We start from the raw sequence: 19,652 nt of genomic DNA, 5'->3' as shown, positions 1-19,652 counted from the left end.
GCGTTTAGAATGATGAAATGAACTTTATAGAATATTGAAAAAATATTTATGTATCCGTCCGCGTAATTTCAGCCCGATCACGAAACGGTCACTTTCTCCCATGATTTCAATAGTAGCTGCACTATTGAAATCATGGGAGAAAGTGACCGTTCCTCGCGTCACTAAAATCGTCACCACTTGACCAAATGTCATTTTGACACGGAGATTTTGTCACATCATAGGACTAGTATTAAAAACTGCGTCTAATATATACATTGGATATGCTGGGAGCTCAGGGCACTATAAAAGGTTCCCTCGTTAGTTGATGTTGGGTTCAGAACTACCTTCTTCTTTAAAAAAATGCCGAGTAGTTTTGGAATCACTGTTTGCTTCATTTTTATGAAACTCAATTCCTCGTTTTTCCAACTCTTCCCTTTCAACCCAAGTTATTCTACTTTTAGCCGTGACTCAATAATTGTTGACATATATCGATGGAAAGCTTATACTTTGGTCTATTCAAAAATAATTTTTTTTAATTTAGCTGTGTTCCCGCCTAGCGCACTCTTTGCGGGGCAGTCCGATACCATCGTGAGCGATCTTTATATGAAGAAAAAAGAAGGCTTGTAAAAATCGTAAGTGTAATAACATGATTTTCAGAGCAAAATTTTGCTTATGTCTCAGCCTCAGCCTTATAAAATCACTTCGTAGGTTATTTTGCGATGTGAAAAATACTTAGGATACAAAGAAGTAACGAAAATTTTAAGTGAACGTCGATATATTACGTAATAATTTTATTGGGCGGGTGATCATATTTTTCCCATGTTAAAAATCCTTATTTATTAAGGCATACTCACGTTTGGTTGGTCCGTGCTAAAATCGAGAATTTTTGATAATGAAATATATGGATGGTCCCTCATTAGCTCGCCCTGCGTAGCACGAGAGCTATTGAATTCCTCTTGTCCGTCCGTCCGTCTGTCTGTGTGTTCACGAGTTTTTTGCATCAATTGATGCTAATTAATAATCCCCTTGACCATTATAGAATAAATTAGCGGCACCATTGGTATCGAACAATCCGTGGCGCAAATGGTGCGAATTAATTGTGCAAATGGATTTAGAAAGCACTAAAATTTTGGAATAAGTAGCACCGTTCGTATTGAACAGTTGGTTATCCAAGCTGATGCGAAACAATTGGATGAGCATCAATTGATACTCACTAGAATGGATCAGGTCCATTTTTTCATAAATTAATAGCACCGTTGGTATCTAACAATCGGAAACACCAAATGATGCGAAAGAATTGGGGGCTTTGATGCATAACGCACCAATAGTGCATACTACTCGGCGGATTTTATTTGACAATTCTGACATAAATTTTTCAAAATTATCGGTGAACGTTGGTAGGTAATTCTGCACCAGTGATGCATAATTTTTGGACTTTCCTCGATGCATAATAATTATTGATCTATGTTGTTCAATATTTCTGCACCATTGGTGCAATGTTGCATAAACATTATTGCTCTACTTTGTTGGATTTTTCTGCACCATTGGTGCATAATTGCCAAAAACTAATGTGTCTATTTTGTTGCATTTTTGTGCACCTTTGGGGCAAGTTACAACCAAATCATTATTACAGGGTGAGCTACTTCTAACGTTACTACAGTTTGCCCCATTTCTTCTGTACCATTAGTGCAATTATATATGAATAGCATGGTTCTATTTTATCCGATTTTTCTGTACCATTGGTGATCGTCAAACGTACTTTTCACTTCAAATTACTTGCATGGTTTTACACAACACCAACTGGGTTTCGGCTCTCTATAAGCCCAAGACAGGTCGCTACTCCCGTTCATCAGGTAACCAGCCAGGTTACGACCCAGTGCGATTTCTGTTTATGAACCCATGACATCTTACATCGCATCTGGGCCCTGGTAATGTCAACATTACCAGACCATTTGAAATGATAATTTTATTTCTATTTATGAACCCCCTTACCACTCGCCATTAGATGCCACTACCTGTCCCAGTCAGTATCTCATTTGGGAAATAATTTCCTTGTACTTAACTCCGACCAGGAGTGCACTCAAATGAGACACTATTAATGACTTGGGACACCCTAATCTCGATGACTTCATTGCAAAAATGCAATAAAATACACCTACCTTTTTTAAACGAACTTGGGTAACTTTGAACCTTGATGTATCGTTTGAATCTGAAAAAATCAATTAGTGAACCAATCAAATAACTTGGATATTCCGATTGAACCAAAAAGATGAAGATCTGAAAATTGAATAAACTTAGATTAAATACATATATGACCCTAAAATTATATAAGGGCTGGTAGTGGCATACAGGGAGAGGTAATGCAAATAATTTTATTGTCGTTTTCAGTGATTATGATAATGATGCATATTTTTATGAGCTAGTTCTGGTAATGTGTATTCCAACATTATCAGGGCAGCGTGATGATGGTAGAATGCCATGTATGAATCAAGTTTTGTTTACCATTTTTGTGACCTTTCGTGAAGCTAGTTTTGGTTAGTATCATTGTATGAGCCATGTGCCCTGGTAATGTGTATTTCAACATTATCAGGATAGCTTGATGATTGTATGCACTGTATGAATCAAGGTTTATAAGAGATGCATATTAACTACGTGTTATGACAATGGTGACTTTACGAGAGGTTAGATAGTTTTGAAGGTGGAATTATGTAAATTTGTATAAGAAAATATAGCTATCGCCAACGCAGTCCGTCGAAACATAAACATTGTTATCATCATAGATTATCCAATCATTTTCACGTCTATAATTAACACCATAATGTCCTGAGTTTAAGGAATTGCCCAAATGACTAACTATAAGTGTCAAAGCGTATACATTATCCGAGCCAGGTAACGTAAGAACATCTGATGCATACGACTTCTCCGTAATTTTTGTACCTTGATTTGTAAAAATTTTCAGATTAACCACTAACGTTCTTGGCGCCAATATCTTGGCGCCAAGATAGATTGAAATGGTTAGATTTGAAATTAACCAATCCTGAGAACTTACAGTTCTCACAGAGATATTCCTGCTGCCCGGTGAAGTGATTATTAACGCACTCTTGTAAATTTTGCGTTGACCTTCCGATGGATAGGGAAGTACACGATTCATTTCTCGTTCCTTTACTTTTACAAGTGCACGTAACCTCAGTTTCTATATTGGAAATATATTCCTCTAGAGATAAACCAGAGTTGCGTAAGTTCTGCAGTAGGTCAAGGAGAAATAGATGGGGGTCATCTTGCATTCCAATTGAGTATGATGGCATGCATTCAACTAACTCCAGCCTGGTGCTTCTAAGGTGGCTAAGTGAAACTGGGGTGACTAATGCGTGAAAGAATCCTATTAGACAACGAGATAGACGATCTTCATTACATTTCAGAAATGCTTGAATGGAAGGAGATTCATAGATTACGTGAAGAATTGTGCTAATGTAGCATGTATTTCCTAAATTTGGAATTCCGATATGAATTGAAGGGGTTGGTTCGGAAATTACAATGTCTACAGATAAAGCTTCGTTCTCTATGTCCATTTCCGACTCCTCGGGTTCGTCGCCTATGTCATTTTCGCTTACATCTACCTCCATTAATTCGGTGTGGCAATCTTCTAATTCCACATGTGAAGGCAATATATCTACATCATTTGGCCAAGTCACACAAATTGGTTTATGATAGCTAAAATAGCTTTCGTAGAACCAAGCTGAAACGCCATTCACATTAGAAAGACATGCATCTATCGATGTATTCCCATCCGTACTACTTTCTAAAGGAGTTATTAATCTGAAACCCATTGAAGAAAAAATTTGCCTCATTTGACATCCATCTTGGGTTAGAAAATTCAGGTTGAAGTCGCCGAAAACAATCATTGGAGAGCCTTTTGTGCTAGTTAAAAGATTTCTGATGTCCTGTAGAAAACTCATCGTCCTATACTGAGGACTACGGTATAACATGCAAATCCTTACACCGTTTGGAATCCATCGAACTATTTGCAAATGTTTAGTGACACTTAAATTTCGATGTGAGTATTGAAAATCTGATATGCTCGCAGAGAATGAGTCACTTCTAAACACCAGTGTTCCAATAGATGACTGCATAGACGGTGAATCTATTCCATGCAAAAGTGTAAATCCAGGCAGTTCTACCATATCTGAAATCAATGTCCGAGTTTCACAAAAGCATTGCATATCAGCTTCCATGTAGTTTCTATCAGCAACAATATCGTCATAGTGTGCTCGGAAAGACTGAATGTTGTGGAATACGAGTTTATTGGGATCATCTAGGTCTGGTAAATATCTGAGTTAATATGGGAATGATAATTTTCGCAACCTGGAAAGCTCTAATGCTACAGGATGCCCTAAAGTATCGATTGCACGTGGAGCATTTAAAGTACCGCCAATAAATAATCCTGATAACGAAGGTGCCCGACTCATAGCTACATATATCGCATCCCTTCTCAATCCTCGAGTTGGAATATTGGCAACTGTGTTTGGGATAGACAGACTCTGTGATTTATGGATGGAAATAGCATTAGCAGCAACCAGGGGAATTTGACGGCGAACAATTTGCATTCCTTGATAGTGCCCAAAACTATTTAATGCCTTGGTTTCCGAGAAGATCGGGGTCCAATGCAGCGGAATTTCTAATTTTTTGAGTAATCCTAAGTTATTTGCTCTTGCCAGTTGTCCTACCAATTTCTCCGAGAATTCCATAAATACAATCTTAACAGCTTTCTGCCCGTTAGTTAATGGCTTTTCAATTACCCTAATTAATTTTCCTGTAGCACCATTAAACAATCCATCAGATACGTCAATATTTGTTGTAATCATATAACGAAGGCCGACTCTCAAAGCAACGTGGTATGGCATTCCTCCGGTTTGCTGCAAACTTAAATATTCGGCGGACTCCAACATTGCTTGTTGGGAGGCTAGAATCTTTCCACCCTGCACTCTATCTATGGCATATGAATTGTACAATGGCCCCTTTGCTCGATTTATCGCTTCGCGATTAAATTTATCGCAATCTGCGTGGCTGTAAAACAACCATGTTGCATCATCTGGAACAATTAAGTTTTTTCCAATTTCTCTACTCTTGAACATTTGGATATCTTCTTCTTCAAGCATTCCCATGGACAGTCTATTTAGTGCAGTTGCAAACTTGGCGTCATCTTTTTGCCTCATGATTTCCTTAAGCTCAAATAGACTAAATCTATTCCAGAGTGGATTTCCAATGATCGGGCCTAAAATTTCTTTGCTATCCTCAAAAACAAATTGTCCAAACACCGGACTAAGCTGATAGAAATCGCCTACGACCAAGAGGCTAACCCCTCCGAATAATTCATCGACGCCTAAAATTTGTCTCAATCTTTGATCAATTTGGGTGAACATTTTCAAGCTAACTAACGAAATCTCATCGATTATCAAAACTTTTAAAGCCTCAAACTTACATCGCAAGGTATTGCATGAACCATGATCCAGTGGAGTCATTTTTCCTGCGTATTGATTGGGTGGGAGTCTAAATGCCGAGTGCAATGTCATACCAAAAACGTTAAATGCAGCTTTCCCTGTTGCTGCTGCTACTAGCACAGGAATTGCTTCACCACTTAATCCAGGTTCCTTGTCCGACATCCTTAATATGCACTGAACTATTGCAGTAATTAATCTACTCTTTCCTACACCGGCCTGCCCATGAATTACGTGGAAATTTTGTCCCGATCTTGCTTTCAAATTATGCAAAAGGTTCAATAAATATCTTCTTTGAGATTCGTTCAAAGTCTTCATTAACTTGAGGTAATCGTCTGAGCTCTCCTCTGGATAAGTTGCTCTCCCTGTGGATAAGTTGCTCTCCCTCTGGATAAGTTGCTCTCCCTCTTGATAAGTTGCTCTCCCTCTTGATAACTTGCTCTCCCTCTTGATAAGTTGCTCTCCCTCTTGATAAGTTGCTCTTCTTCTCGAGTAAATAATTGGGTATGCAATTCAAAAAAACAGCGACCAAGAATTTTTAATAATTCGGCATTATTAAAAATACGGATGTTTTCTAATTCACAGAGTTTTCTATTGTTTCTATGTCTGATTTGCCGGACCATAGCTGCAAAAATTTAAATTAAATGATGCATTTCTAGAATTTATTTCCTAATATCCATTTTTATACACAAGTCTATAAAAATTTGAGCCATGATTATGTCAAAATTGTGTACCGAGTCCACCCACTTAAGTATAACAGGGCGAGCTTCTTCTACCGCTACAACGGTTTATTAATTTATAATCGACTCAAGTTCTCGCGTTCTCGCCAACGAAATGATCATTGCTGCAGGGACCAGAAACTCCGATATGATGACCCCTTTCCTCGCATTTCCAGTCCCGCCGCAAGTACATTTCCCGTTACAATCCCGTGGATTTCCCGTGGATTTTGGAGGTTGGAGGACGGGAATTTTTAATGAATATAGATTCTGATCCGGATATTTGGAGGTTTTAACCCGATATCCGCCGAGCTATGGAAGGAAAGAATGAGTTACTTGCCTTCCCCTCGAGAAACGAAGCCAGCCAGAAAAATTAGCAAGGATAATCCCTTCATTGTTGTAACTACTTTTGATGATGAAGATATTTTGCAATTGATGAATGTTATTTTACTCCTGAATGATTAAACCTGGTCAGACCTGTGTCCGTTTTATGTAAAATTCTGACGCACGGTTGAGTTCGACTTGGAGAAGGGTTCTACATATAGATAAGGAGGTTATCTTTTGCTAAAAGTTTTTCACCGAATGATTCAGCAAATTCCAGTTAAGCCTGCATAATTTTTGTTGATACGTATGTAAATATTTAGTGGGGTCATAAATATAAATAATTGAACGCAATTGATGCCTGGATAAATGAAAGTGGCGAATTACATATGTATCAATATCACTATCACTATCACTGACGTATCAATATCAGGTTTGGGCTTTGGTTACAACAGGCCAAAGCACGATATCATGCTTATCCAAGCATTATTATCATCATTTTTATATGTGCGAGTTATGTATGATTAGTCATTTATGTGTGCACGTACGTATGTATGCAGAAAATGTAGAGTCGCATGTCACGTGTCAGGGAATTCATTTTCTCTGAAAATTTTTACTCCCAATTGATAAGGGTACGCTACCCCGGGTTTTTATGGGCTGTAGTTTTTGGGGTCGGATTTCCGGGAAAACTAGAATGCCCAATGGGGTTCTTCCGGGTTTTTGTAAGGTGTTGGGGCAGATTGAAACAAGATTCTTTAAACTTCAATGTAGCTTTCATCCTTCCCCAGATACCCTCCCTCATGGGCATACCTTAACCGCTGGTCGGTGTTTGCATGCAAGGCTGGAAAAATACTTCGAAATAAACGGACGGATTATTAAGGTGTAAATAGCACGGGGGCCGGCATAATCCAGGGATTTTGTCAGATTATCCCAGATTACGATAAGGATCATCACTTTATATGCAAATGCAAAGTCACATCTCTTCCACTGAAAAGTATTTCTTTACCTTGGCAAAATAAATTGGCCCATTACGCACGTGGGGATTATACATATATATTTTTACAACCGTTGGAAATCCCATGCACGTAAGTTCATTGAACCTTTGTACATATTTTAGGGTACGAATATACCATTCGAATTTATCTATTTACCTTATTAATAAGCCTCTCCTTCTCATATCTCCCAATTATAAAAGTCCCCATATGCCCCCCCAACTTCCGCCGCCACTGGCCATGTCTTGGTCATGTTTCAGTTCACCGAGAAATTTTGGCTTGTGTATATATTTATGTATGGTGTGTAAAATTTACCCTGTGAACCTGCCGTGTACCTAAATATGCAGAATCTAATGGTCTGATTTTTTATAATATTTCTAAAATCGTTATTGTAGCCAGTTTAATGTGCAGTGAATCATTAATTCGCAATTAAATAGACAGAAATTTATTATGGTCCTATCTAGGGTTGCCGCGGGTAGCGAAAATGCTACCCGTTACCCGACCCGCTACCCGCAGCACAACTACCCGTACCCGCACGGGTACCCGTGCGGGTACCCGTTACCCGCTACCCGTGCGGGTACCCGTTACCCGCTACCCGTTATGAGAATTAAGTTAAAACCTAACCAACCTTCGGAGTAAATTTGATGTAATCATTATTTGATCATTTGGGTTGATAAGCAGTTTGGAATAATGCTGTGCCAGTTCCGAATGCCATATTTTGCTAGATCTCATTAGATGTTTCTGAAACCAGACTTTTAGGCAGACAATGGAACCTTTTTCAAGCTACACCGAAATTTCTTAGCGATTTATGTAAAAACAATCAAGCTAAAAATTAGGAATTAGCACTTATCTTTCGGTTGAATAGTCCGATTAACGAAAACTATTGGGGACAGAGTTGAAAGTCCATCATAGTTTTCGTCCAGTGGAGGAATAAGATGCAGAAAAATAACTTAAAAATTGAACTTTCCCACCAATATTTTTCTTCAAAGTGGAAATCATTCCATCAAAGTCGTTTCTTTCGAAGTCATTTCTTCAAAGTCATTCCACGGAAAGTATCACGCGATTCCTAATGTTTGGCTTGACTTTTTGATACACTCCCTAGACAATCGTGGTGTAGCTTGGTGTGCTTGAAAAAAGGTTAATTTTTAGTATGATTTTTTGAAATTTTGATTTAAATGAAATTTTGATTTAAAAGAATTGTCTACAAATAAAATTTTTGCTTTCCATTTGATTCTGGTTTTCCACCTTCAAATTAAAATCTTGTCAGTCTTACATACATAAATAAACACAAATACAAGTTAACGTATTTATTACTGATATTTTAGATCAGGCAAATTATACTTGAGTAACAATAAGTTCTCCGAATTTTCGGGACGTGTAAGGTATTTGAGGTTGCCGTAGGTTTCTGTGGCTTCCGAAAAGACGCTCGCTATAAACGTTAATTACTGGCAAATGACAAGTTTTGAAATGGATAAAGACTAAATTGACGCTTTTGTTGGTAACTTGCTGCTAACTTTCTTTGTGAACTGATTTATGTCGAAAATTAAATAAAAACTGAACTACCCGTTACCCGTGCGGGTAGTTCTCGCTACCCGCAGATAACGGGTACCCGCAAGAATCGTGCGGGTATGCGGGTAACGGGTACCCGACCCGTTACCCGCGGCAACCCTAGTCCTATCCACAATTTGGGTAATGATAAAGGTAATAATTTGAATCTGCGGAAGTGCACATTTTAAAATGGTTGAAATTTAACAAAACCTTGATATTTACAAATGATGGAAGAAGACTGGACAAGACTATTTATTAATTGTTTTGTTATTTTTGCCAGCAAAATATACTCTTAAAAAGCTGGTAGAGTCATAAATATATTCACTCCGTACTGGTAATAAGTTCCAACCGGATTGGTCACAGTTTACATATTTCGTAAATTTTTCATTACGCCGACATTACTGGACCGTAATGCTCGTTATCATAGTCCCGGTAGTACTATGTATACATAGATACGTGTGGCCAGTAAAAATTTACTACCAGCTTTCTAAGAGCATATTTCCCATGTGGAAAGGTCCATATATTACGTCATCAAAAAGTGGCGTTAGTGGTTCTCGGTCACCAATGTTATTCGTACTAACGATTGAACCTTTTTTCAAGCCACACCGGGATTGACTAGCGAATTATGTCAAAAAATCAAGGCAAAAATTAGGGGTCACGTGACACTTCTCTTTCCGTTGAATGGCCCCTTTGAAGAAAAATACTTTCAGTTGAGTTCAATTTTTGAGCAAATTTTCTCTTGCATTTTCCTCCACTGGGCGAAAACCAAGGGGCTCGTGTGAACTTTGACCTCCAATATTTTTCTTCAAAAGGGCCATTCAACGGAAAGAGAAGTGTCACGTGACCCCTAATTTTTGCCTTGATTTTTTGACATAACTCGCTAGTCAATCCCGATGTAGCTTGAAAAAAGGTTCCATTGTAAGTTAAACACGAGTAGGAGATGGAAATGGTGGGCTAAAATCGATATTTTTTGACGACGTAATATATGAACGTTCCCTTCATATGTATTTATATTACTTATCCTAGACTCGTAATATAACAAAATTTTCCAATCGCCTTCCAAAACACGGGCCCCTTTTACTATGGATTGATGCAGAATGATGCCAAAAGGAAGGCAAAGTTCTGACCTTGTTCCCAAATTAAAGAAAAGATCAGGGTCGTACGGGTCATCATTTATTGTCGGGGTGGAGTTGGTCGTTTCGAGGGATTGCAACAAGTTGGAGACTTCTGTTGTGGATAGAAATGGTTCGGTGGATTCCTTCTTTGCGCAGTATTTGAGAATTTGAGCCAAAACAAGTTTTTCATGTTTGGATGAGTCCTTATCACGAAACTTTTTCAGGAGAGGACTCTTTAATTCTGTTGGAAGACCGTGGAGACGGGCGTAAATTCCTAACCGGTGAAGATCCAGGCATTGCGGGGGAGATCGTTTCGTCAAGCTTAGGAGTTGATCGACACCCACAGATTTTTTCCCTTTTGGAGGAATGATAACCAGGATATCTTCGGTAAAATCGGGTTTATTGGAGAGGAGGTCGCCAACCAGCTTGGCACTAAAATCAGAGAAAAGTTTGTAGAAATTTAATTAATATGGAATTTGCAAAGGACTTTATCTACAAATTCTTAGGCAGAGATTTGCAAATTTGTGAAGGTGCAAAAACTGACAATACGATGACGCCAGCGGTCTCGCTCCGATTTTGACGAAACGACGAAAAATATGTAGCCTTATGTAAATAATTAAACACGTGTTTCAGGATTTTTCATAATGCTCAGCTTAAACGAAATTATGATGAAATTCATAAGCGAGAATGGGCATTTTACAGCGAGAGTTTTCTCGCGAGATAGAAAAATACATAAATTGTTCACACAAGGAAGCAAGTGGACCCATATTTTTTGCGTTTTCCGAGTTTTTAGCCTTTTCAACTGTAGCGAAATTTTCGAATATATTTTAAACCAAAATCAGAATTTTTCAAAATGATGTAAGTTTTCTAATTTCGACCCGATTTAAAAAATGAAGAACGCTTTTGCTAAAAATTGCTTCAATGAAGTTATAAAAAATACGTTCCTAAAAACTTTTAAAATTTGAAATTTTCATGTGATTTCGGAATTTTGAATTTTGAAAAATAATAATTTTTGAAAAGTGTTTTTTTTCATAACGTCGTACTAATTCTAAAAAGGCCTAAGTGCAGTCAATAATAAATTTTAGAAAGGCCTATCTGCAGCCAATGCTAAATTTTAGAAAGGCCTATGTGCAGTCAATGTTTAATTTTAAAAAGGCCTAAGTGCACAATAAAAACTAGAAAAAGGCCTAACTGCAATTCCAAAATTATAAATGGTTAATTAATTATGTAAAATCATACTGTAACCTGAAATGTGAGTATAATATTCGGACGAGGCCAGTCCTGATATAATACTTGAATTTCAAAACCACACCCTCGAGGGGTGTGGTTCTGCTGACCTAAATTTGCTTAATAAAATCCTAGCGTGCAATATGTCGTATTACTCAAATTAATGAGGCAATTCCAAAAAGAATATTACAAATTTGAAAAACACACCCCCAGGGGGTGTGGTCATCGGCATCAAATTTAATTTTAAAAAATCCTGGCATGTGATACTTCATTTTTATCAGCCCAATAAAGCAATCCGAAAGGAATATTGCACATTTGAAAAACACACCCCCAGGGGGTGTGGTCATCGGCATCAAATTTAATTTTAAAAAAGCCTGGCATGTGATACTTCATTTTTATCCGCCAAACAAATCAATCTGAAAAACTTGGTGGTGCGTGGTTCCTGACGCCTAAATAAAGTTAATAACATCCTGTAATATGCCATGCCACTTATCTTTGCCCGATTACGAAATTGTGGCAGAGTCTACAGCAATTGAAGAACCTCCCCTCTGTAGGAGAGTGTTCTTTACACCTACCTACATAAATTTAGCTGAATACAGCCATCGAAGGCATGAAGTGTGTGTTTAAATGTGTAATTAAAACAAGTTCAAAAACAAAACTGCATTTAGAATTATAAACAAGAACTATTTACTGTTCCACATCATGACAGTGTTGCGAAGAATGAACAGGGGAAGCAGTTTCGTAGTTTTCAGGAGGAAATGCTTATGAAATTTTATTTCAGTCGTGTGTTGCAAATGGCAACCTAAAATGGCAAATGATCGAAATATTATAGGTGCCAACGAAATATTCATAAAAGCGTGCGTACTTTGACAGAATACGGTTATGATAATTACAGATAAAATGATTATTTTACTTATGTAAATTATTAATTTGGCAAACTATGTAGGTATAAGCCGCTTTGCCATGCAATTATAATTCTAATACTGATAGGGTGCAAATAAGTTGGCCTAATTATAAATCAATTGTATCTTGAGATAAGCCCAAGTTAAACTACAAAATTACAAAATATCATTAATCAGTGCAATTATATCTGGACAAGTTGAGTCACGCATGGAATTGAAATTTTCGTCGCGTAATTGAGAATGCTTTGGGGCACGAAAGGACATTTTTTAGCGGGTTTGTTGGGAGAGTCAACTGGAATACTTTGGAGTGTTCTAGAAATTCGCATGTGTTGTTGTTGCATTTTTTTGTGAAATTTTGTAAAAATCAAAGTTATCATCAATGTCAGACTCCGAAATAGAGACGGATTCATCTGACTGGTCGTACCAAGGGACGACTGAAGAAGAAGAAAGTGAAGGGGACGACGTATTTTCAGTAGACGAAGTTGTGGCAGCCACGGGTGTTGATTTCGGTAAATTTTTAATACGTGCAAAAAAATTACCATTACTAACCTGGCTAAACCTACCAAGAAATCCAAGAACTCTGGAAGACATTGTTTTCCCGGCCCTGTACGAATGCAGATTAAAAATTCCAAAACGAAAATACGACGACCTTCAGGATCTTCTTCAAGTAATTCCTCAGCAATTTCATGATTTTTATATCAATTTGCCAAAATAAAACATGTGAAATGCGTAAAAAATATGCGAAAAATGTGTAATGTAGGTTTACTTACTAGTATTTTCATTGTCATCTAATAAAACCAGCAATTTTTGATACTTAATTCATGTACCAACTATGACTTGCAATGCTTGAGTTTTTTTTTCAATTTACGAGTATGATAATCACCCCAAGATATTCGTATTCACACATTATAATCCTTCGGCCTGAGTGAATAATTGATCCGTTATTACGGGGTTAAGAGAGGCAGAATCTCTTTATTGAAATACATTGTCCTTCGGAACCTCTAAATCCACCAAAAATGCGGAACAGATTCGAGTTGCGACAATGTGGGGTGTCAAAGCGAGCCATACTGCTACGTGAGTAGCGCGATATGCGATATGTTCGAAACTGACGGAGAAGTGTGGGAACGAAGTGGGTGCGCCATAAGGTCAATTCCCTGTGGTTTCACCCCTTTGATACATTTCGTTTGCTGCAGTTTAGTATATGGAATTACAGGTTTGTATATGGGTTCCTAATGCTAATACAACGGGACAACGCCAGAGACCTCGGTCCGATTTCGAACAAATTATGTGGAGTTATGTAGATGATTCAACCAATCGAAATTATGAGGTGGTTGGCAAATTTCGTTTTTATAAATCTTTCCCGGGAACATTTCACGGGCACATTATAACTTTATTATATCATCTTTCAAACTTAACACTGTGAAAAATCTCCACAAATGAGTTTAACAACTTATCTAACTATGTATGTATATACTTCTGCAGTAAGGCTAGTTACTTACTGAAGGAATGCTATATACATACTCAATTAATGTGGTCAAATCTAAATCGGGCATCACAGCATCCCCAGCAGTCAAAATCTTGGATTACAGATGAATGAAAAAAATGCGCAAGACAACCATAGCGTATAAATTGCAGGTGGTGAGCGGCCAAAAAAACACCACCCAACGGTGCGGTTTTTAAATATTTCATGTTTGACGGTATAGCTTCATCGTGAAGAAAAAAGTGTCCAGTACTCCAAACTTTTGTTTAGCTATAGAGTTTCAAACGTCGCTTCGAGAATGTTTCACTTGAGTGAGACAAATGATGATTACATATAACTTCAATTTGCTGCTAATGAACACACCCCCTGGGGGTGTGTTTTTCAAATGTGCAATATTCCTTTCGGATTGCTTTATTGGGCTGATAAAAATGAAGTATCACATGCCAGGATTTTTTAAAATTAAATTTGATGCCGATGACCACACCCCCTGGGGGTGTGTTTTTCAAATTTGTAATATTCTTTTTGGAATTGCCTCATTAATTTGAGTAATACGACATATTGCACGCTAGGATTTTATTAAGCAAATTTAGGTCAGCAGAACCACACCCCTCGAGGGTGTGGTTTTGAAATTCAAGTATTATATCAGGACTGGCCTCGTCCGAATATTATACTCACATTTCAGGTTACAGTATGATTTTACATAATTAATTAACCATTTATAATTTTGGAATTGCAGTTAGGCCTTTTTCTAGTTTTTATTGTGCACTTAGGCCTTTTTAAAATTAAACATTGACTGCACATAGGCCTTTCTAAAATTTAGCATTGGCTGCAGATAGGCCTTTCTAAAATTTATTATTGACTGCACTTAGGCCTTTTTAGAATTAGTACGACGATAAGTTACTTAATTTTTCTAAAATTAATGTACGTGGGTGTTTTATTATTGATTTTCAAAAGGTATGTTCCGCACTGTTTCTGACCAAAATTTTGATGAAATAACGAACTTCAAAAACATTTTGGAGGTCGTGATTTTTTTCAGCTCAATCGGTTAAAAGAAACACCCGCAACAAATCATCCAAATTTACCTCGAAAATATGCAAAAACTTACGACTTGATTCCATTATCATCCTAAAATCGTTTCCCCCTGATGTTTTTCTTCAACGTTTGAAACGGATAATAATCACTAAGGGTCCTGGACTGCACGGGGGGTGGTCTGTGCAGGTAAAGCGATTTTCGTCTGCATCAGCTCTCTAAAACAGTGAGGTATTTGGTGGCGCGTTGTCGTCTAAAAAAAGGCCAACTCTTTATTTTGACCCCGCGTTTCTTTTCAACCGCAGAACGCAGCTCCTTTTGGGTTCCTGCATACGCGACCCCATTTATCGTAGTATTTCTAGCAATAAATTTTATAAGGAGGAGACCTTTGGTATCCTTGAAAATGGTCATCATCAATTTTTTGGCAGATTTTTGCACTTTTCCTTTTATGTGTGGTGGAAATCCCCCGTGCTTCCAATGCATGAATTATTGTGTGGTCGTCGGGTCATAATAGTAAACCCAAGTATCATATTCAACTACTAAAATATGATACAGGTTCCAGTTTTCATTTAAAAGCTCAAAATTTGCATTGCAAAAGCAACTCGATCTTGTTTTTGAGATGCCAAAAACAATTTTGATACCCAACAGAAGGAATCCATTTTCATACCTAAGTCTTCAGTTAACATGGAACAAATTATTGGTTTTGGAACACCCATCTCATCTGCTAAATAGGACAGTTTCAATCGTGGATCTCTAATAATTGGGTCATTAAGTTTCTGGAGGTTTTCTGCGGTCGAAACCGATTTTGGGTATCCTGATATTGAAATGGTTTCATATTCAGAAGTCAAATTCTAGTGCAGGTGTTTTCACAGATAGTTGGAAACAAATCCTCATGACGTTCTTTCTCGACTTGTTTATAGGAGCTTGTTTTGGGCTGCTGCACTTGATTCGTGTACCGAGGTAAACCGTGTTCGTTTTGAATTGCTCGAGCTATTTGGAAAGGGACCCTCAGAGAAAAGGTTAGTAAATATTTGAATTCACAAGTACTGACGGAGGTTCTCGACTATTATATGTGTAAGTATCTAGTTGTCCGACAATATATAAATAAAAGGCGCCAAATGTGTAAAAGGTGAATTGATTGATGACGAAGTGGGCCGTTACGTATGTTCTTATTGGCAGTGGAATAATTTTAGGCTTTCCGGGTTAAGCTAAGTAAAATACCGTTTCCATTATTTGTGCAAGATATAAAATATTCAACCCATACTCTTAGCCATGGAAAGTACCCTTAGCCACCAACTCTTTGTGTGAATGCAGAGTACGCGGGGTGAAGCAAATTTTCGGCACCATGTGGCATCCAAAGAGTACATGAAAACAACAAATTGAAACCTCGGCATATTTTAGAAAATATTAATAAAAAAATATTTTCTCTATACAATTTTAAAATATCTTTCGCTGCTTACCTTTTATTAAAGGGTCAAACCCCGTCCGCCCGCATCATGATTTCTTGAAAACGGATGCGAATTTCGACATGCGGTTTACATCAATAGTGCTCAGAATTCGCCCGGACGTTGACGTGTGAATACAGAGTACGCGGTACTCTGCATTCACACAAAGAGTTATTTGCTAAGAGTAGGTATACATACATACATAGTCAAAATCACAAAATTTTCTTATTTAAAAAAATAATGCTTAATAAATTGCTCCACGCAAATTGCTCTAATAAATAATAAATTGCTCTAATAAATTACTCTAATAATTTTGATTGTAAACATTGTATTCTTTAAAACTAGGTGTCGATGGCTACGTTCCGAACTATTTTATTGGAATTGGGGTCCTCGCTATCATAACAATAACAGCTGCACCAGTTACTCTTTGCGCCACTAGTTTTCTCAAACCTTGCATGCCACCTTCTTTCTTTACCATGACAACATTACCCTGCAAGGATTGGGACGACATACGCGGAAATTTCTTGGCAAAGACGTTACAAGCAGTGTTCGCTGCTTACACCGGTCTAGTTATTTTTAGCACGTTAACATTTGGCCTATTTGTACTTCTATATTATCCAGTTGCTGTGCAGCTTCTGCTCTTAGATGGCTTAAAAAGGTATCCGTTCCCTGATAGTCATACCGATGTTGAATTCGCAGTATTTCCCTTTTATGTTTGCATAAAATTAAGTACTAATTGATCCATTTTTCAGATATCTGGACCAAGAAAAAAGCTAATCATAGCTCCGTATGATTTTACTTGTTCAATATAGGAAATTCCAATTGTTGTCACGCCTACTTAACAATGCCTGGAGAGACCCAGCTATGCCGTTCGTTGTTGGTGGCATACTCGTGTTGAATAGTACGTCACTCTATGTCGTCCTATCGTCCAGCGAGAAGATCCCCTTGCCTGTTTTTGCAATCTATTCCGTCGGAGCAGTCGATACATTCGTAATGATTCAACATCTCTTCAAAATTGTCTCCTACCCATACACCAGATCCGTTGACTTTATCAATGCGGCAAGACGTGGATTAAAGAAGGCGTCGAGATGGGAAGTGAAATATATTGTGTCATGTTTCCCCTTGAAAGTTCATATGGGAAATGGTACCTTTTTCGATAGATCAACTTCACTCGTAGCTTGTAGCACTGCTTTGGATTTGCTCGTCACGTTTTTGTTACTATAAACTATGTGCTGTGTTCTAAGCTATCTACATCTAAAAATAAAATTTGGATTTCTGAAAAAATAATTTTAAATGGACTTCAAATTGGTAGATTCCTGAACCGAGGTATTATGTATAAGCAAATTGCAAATCATAATTTTTTGTCCCAGTCAGAGTATAAGCGCATAACACGTGCCCAAGACACTAAAACAATACTCCCCAAATAGTTAGAAATAAATAATAGATGCGTGTATGTATATATGTACCTATGTATGTGTCGAATGAGCAGGCCCTAAACTGGGGGTGGGCAAGCAGGGCAATTGCCCGGGGCGCCAGAATTTGAGGGGGCGCCGGCAGGTGCCCCGCTAAGCACTAGATATAATTGATAATTTTGGTGATAGCAGAAAGTAAGGACATCGCAATTAAACTTTAAATATAAATGATGTAGCATAACAATTATAAGCATGGTTTCAAAAATTAATGAATTCAAGAAATGGAAATGGCAATATTCAATGTACCATAATTTGATACTACATCCGACCATCACTAATACTTTCTTCAAATATTTCCTTTCACTAGGATAAAGTACTTCGTTGTTCATAATAAAGATTATTACTCCATTTTTCCATTTTCCATATACGCGTTAGAATCAGATTAAAATCTGAAATTTAAAAAAACTTTATAAATGTTTCAATTTTTATTTAGTCAACCTTAAACTTATTAGAATTTCGTATCCTCCACCATCTTGTGAAAACTGGCTTGACCTACGATAACCCGTCGACTGTCTAAACGAGGTAAAACGACAGCATTCTCACACAACTGAACTTACATGAACGGCATGACCAACGAACTTCTGCATGTTAATAGTATTAAAACTAATAATATGTATAATCTGTAACTAATTGAGTATTAATTTATTGAGTAGATGAATATGTACTCAATTGACCAAAACTAATTTAAATGAAAGGAAGCATAAATAGATTTATTACATAAACTTTACAGCGCTGGAATAATTCAATATTTCCTGTCTGTATTTGTATGTTTTATTTACTATGGTGACCTATCCAAAAAAAGTAGAGAGGCACTTTTAAAAATTTGACCCAAGCTTTTTCTGAACACGCATATTTATCCAAATACTTTGTTTTCAAATAATCAATATAATTGCGCGACAAAGTTTACCATAAGATTTGTGAAGTCTGAAATTGCTTCATCATAATTTTTCAACTCATACTAACAATATGCAATGTTATGCAATGAGGCAACTCTATAGTTATGTCCACTATGTCAGAGTTAACGAAGCGTATTACGTATTTACTATAAGAAATTAGCGCAATAAATATTCCAGTTAATAAAGGCATCGTTGGCAAATACGTACTTATGTTAAGTGGGTGGAACATGCAACTAAGCAACATTCACACCGAAGGTACATATGTATCACATTATATCTAGCATTTGACAAGTTAATTACTACTGTGAAAATTTGAGAAGTCATGCAAAATAAATATTTAATTATGCAAATACATATGTATGTATATCAAGTCAGGACAAAAGGAATTTCATAATAAGAGTACAACTTCGTTATATTATTTCGGATTGTCCTCAGATACAAATGAGTTATCAGCGAATTCAAATTAATAGCGTTTGAAACCTAGGATGAAAATTAACAACGAATATACTTATACATTTATAAGTAAAGCTTTATCGTCAAGGAAATGATGATTGATGAAGGGATCAGCAGCACCGATGTGGTGACACCTTTCCCCGCAAAATTTCCCCCGGGCGAAGGACTCGTCGACGGGTCCGGATCTCCAATCCCGCCGCACTTACAATTCCCGTTACAATCGTCTCGCTTGCAGCTACACAGATTCATCGGGATCTCGGCCGGAGGTCGTTCCGGAAGGACGGGATTATTGAACAAATATCCTTCGAAGAGTTTAAGGCCATTCCAAAGGGTTCCTCGGACAAGTTGGACCAGCGAAGCACCTGACCCCGCCCAACTCTTCAAGGTTCCTGCATTCTCTGCATTGTTCAGCACCATTTCCATGTCGTAACACGAGTCTAGCGAAGGCTCGCTGGGGTCGGCGACACAGGGGGCTAGAAAATCCTTGTCGAGGTTGCCAGCTTCGCAGCCAGGGCCGTACAACATCCCAGGAAAAGGCTTGTCGGGCGTGATGCCCCTTAAGTTGAGACACTTGTAGCAAGA

At 37.6% G+C, this 19,652-nt stretch overlaps 1 protein-coding gene and 2 long non-coding RNA genes across 3 annotated transcripts; 2 read left to right on the top strand and 1 right to left on the bottom strand.

Annotated features, from left to right (window-relative positions):
• Positions 1-4,313: 4,313 nt before the first annotated feature.
• Positions 4,314-5,639, bottom strand: LOC110856450 (ATP-dependent DNA helicase PIF1-like). The gene has a single exon (XM_022104931.1). It carries the CDS (start codon positions 5,637-5,639, stop codon positions 4,314-4,316), a length of 1,326 nt encoding a protein of 441 aa, XP_021960623.1.
• A 1,816-nt stretch (positions 5,640-7,455) lies between these two features.
• LOC118437850 lies at positions 7,456-16,867 on the top strand. The gene is made up of 3 exons (XR_004836422.1): positions 7,456-7,596; positions 15,725-15,823; positions 16,595-16,867. It is a non-coding gene; the product is annotated as an uncharacterized LOC118437850 (long non-coding RNA).
• Positions 11,301-13,113, top strand: LOC118437849. The gene is made up of 2 exons (XR_004836421.1): positions 11,301-12,804; positions 12,863-13,113. It is a non-coding gene; the product is annotated as an uncharacterized LOC118437849 (long non-coding RNA).
• Positions 16,868-19,652: the final 2,785 nt, after the last annotated feature.

This window comes from Folsomia candida, unplaced genomic scaffold, assembly GCF_002217175.1.
Source record: "Folsomia candida strain VU population unplaced genomic scaffold, ASM221717v1 Fcan01_Sc016, whole genome shotgun sequence".
Lineage (NCBI taxonomy): Eukaryota > Metazoa > Arthropoda > Collembola > Entomobryomorpha > Isotomidae > Folsomia > Folsomia candida.
Note: the sequence above shows the minus strand (reverse complement) of the source record. Positions and strands in the feature narration are given on the sequence as shown.

Bases quoted from the DNA above. Each gene is read 5' to 3' on its own strand.
- LOC110856450 (XM_022104931.1), bottom strand. From the start codon at position 5,639: ATGTCGGACAAGGAACCTGGATTAAGTGGTGAAGCAATTCCTGTGCTA.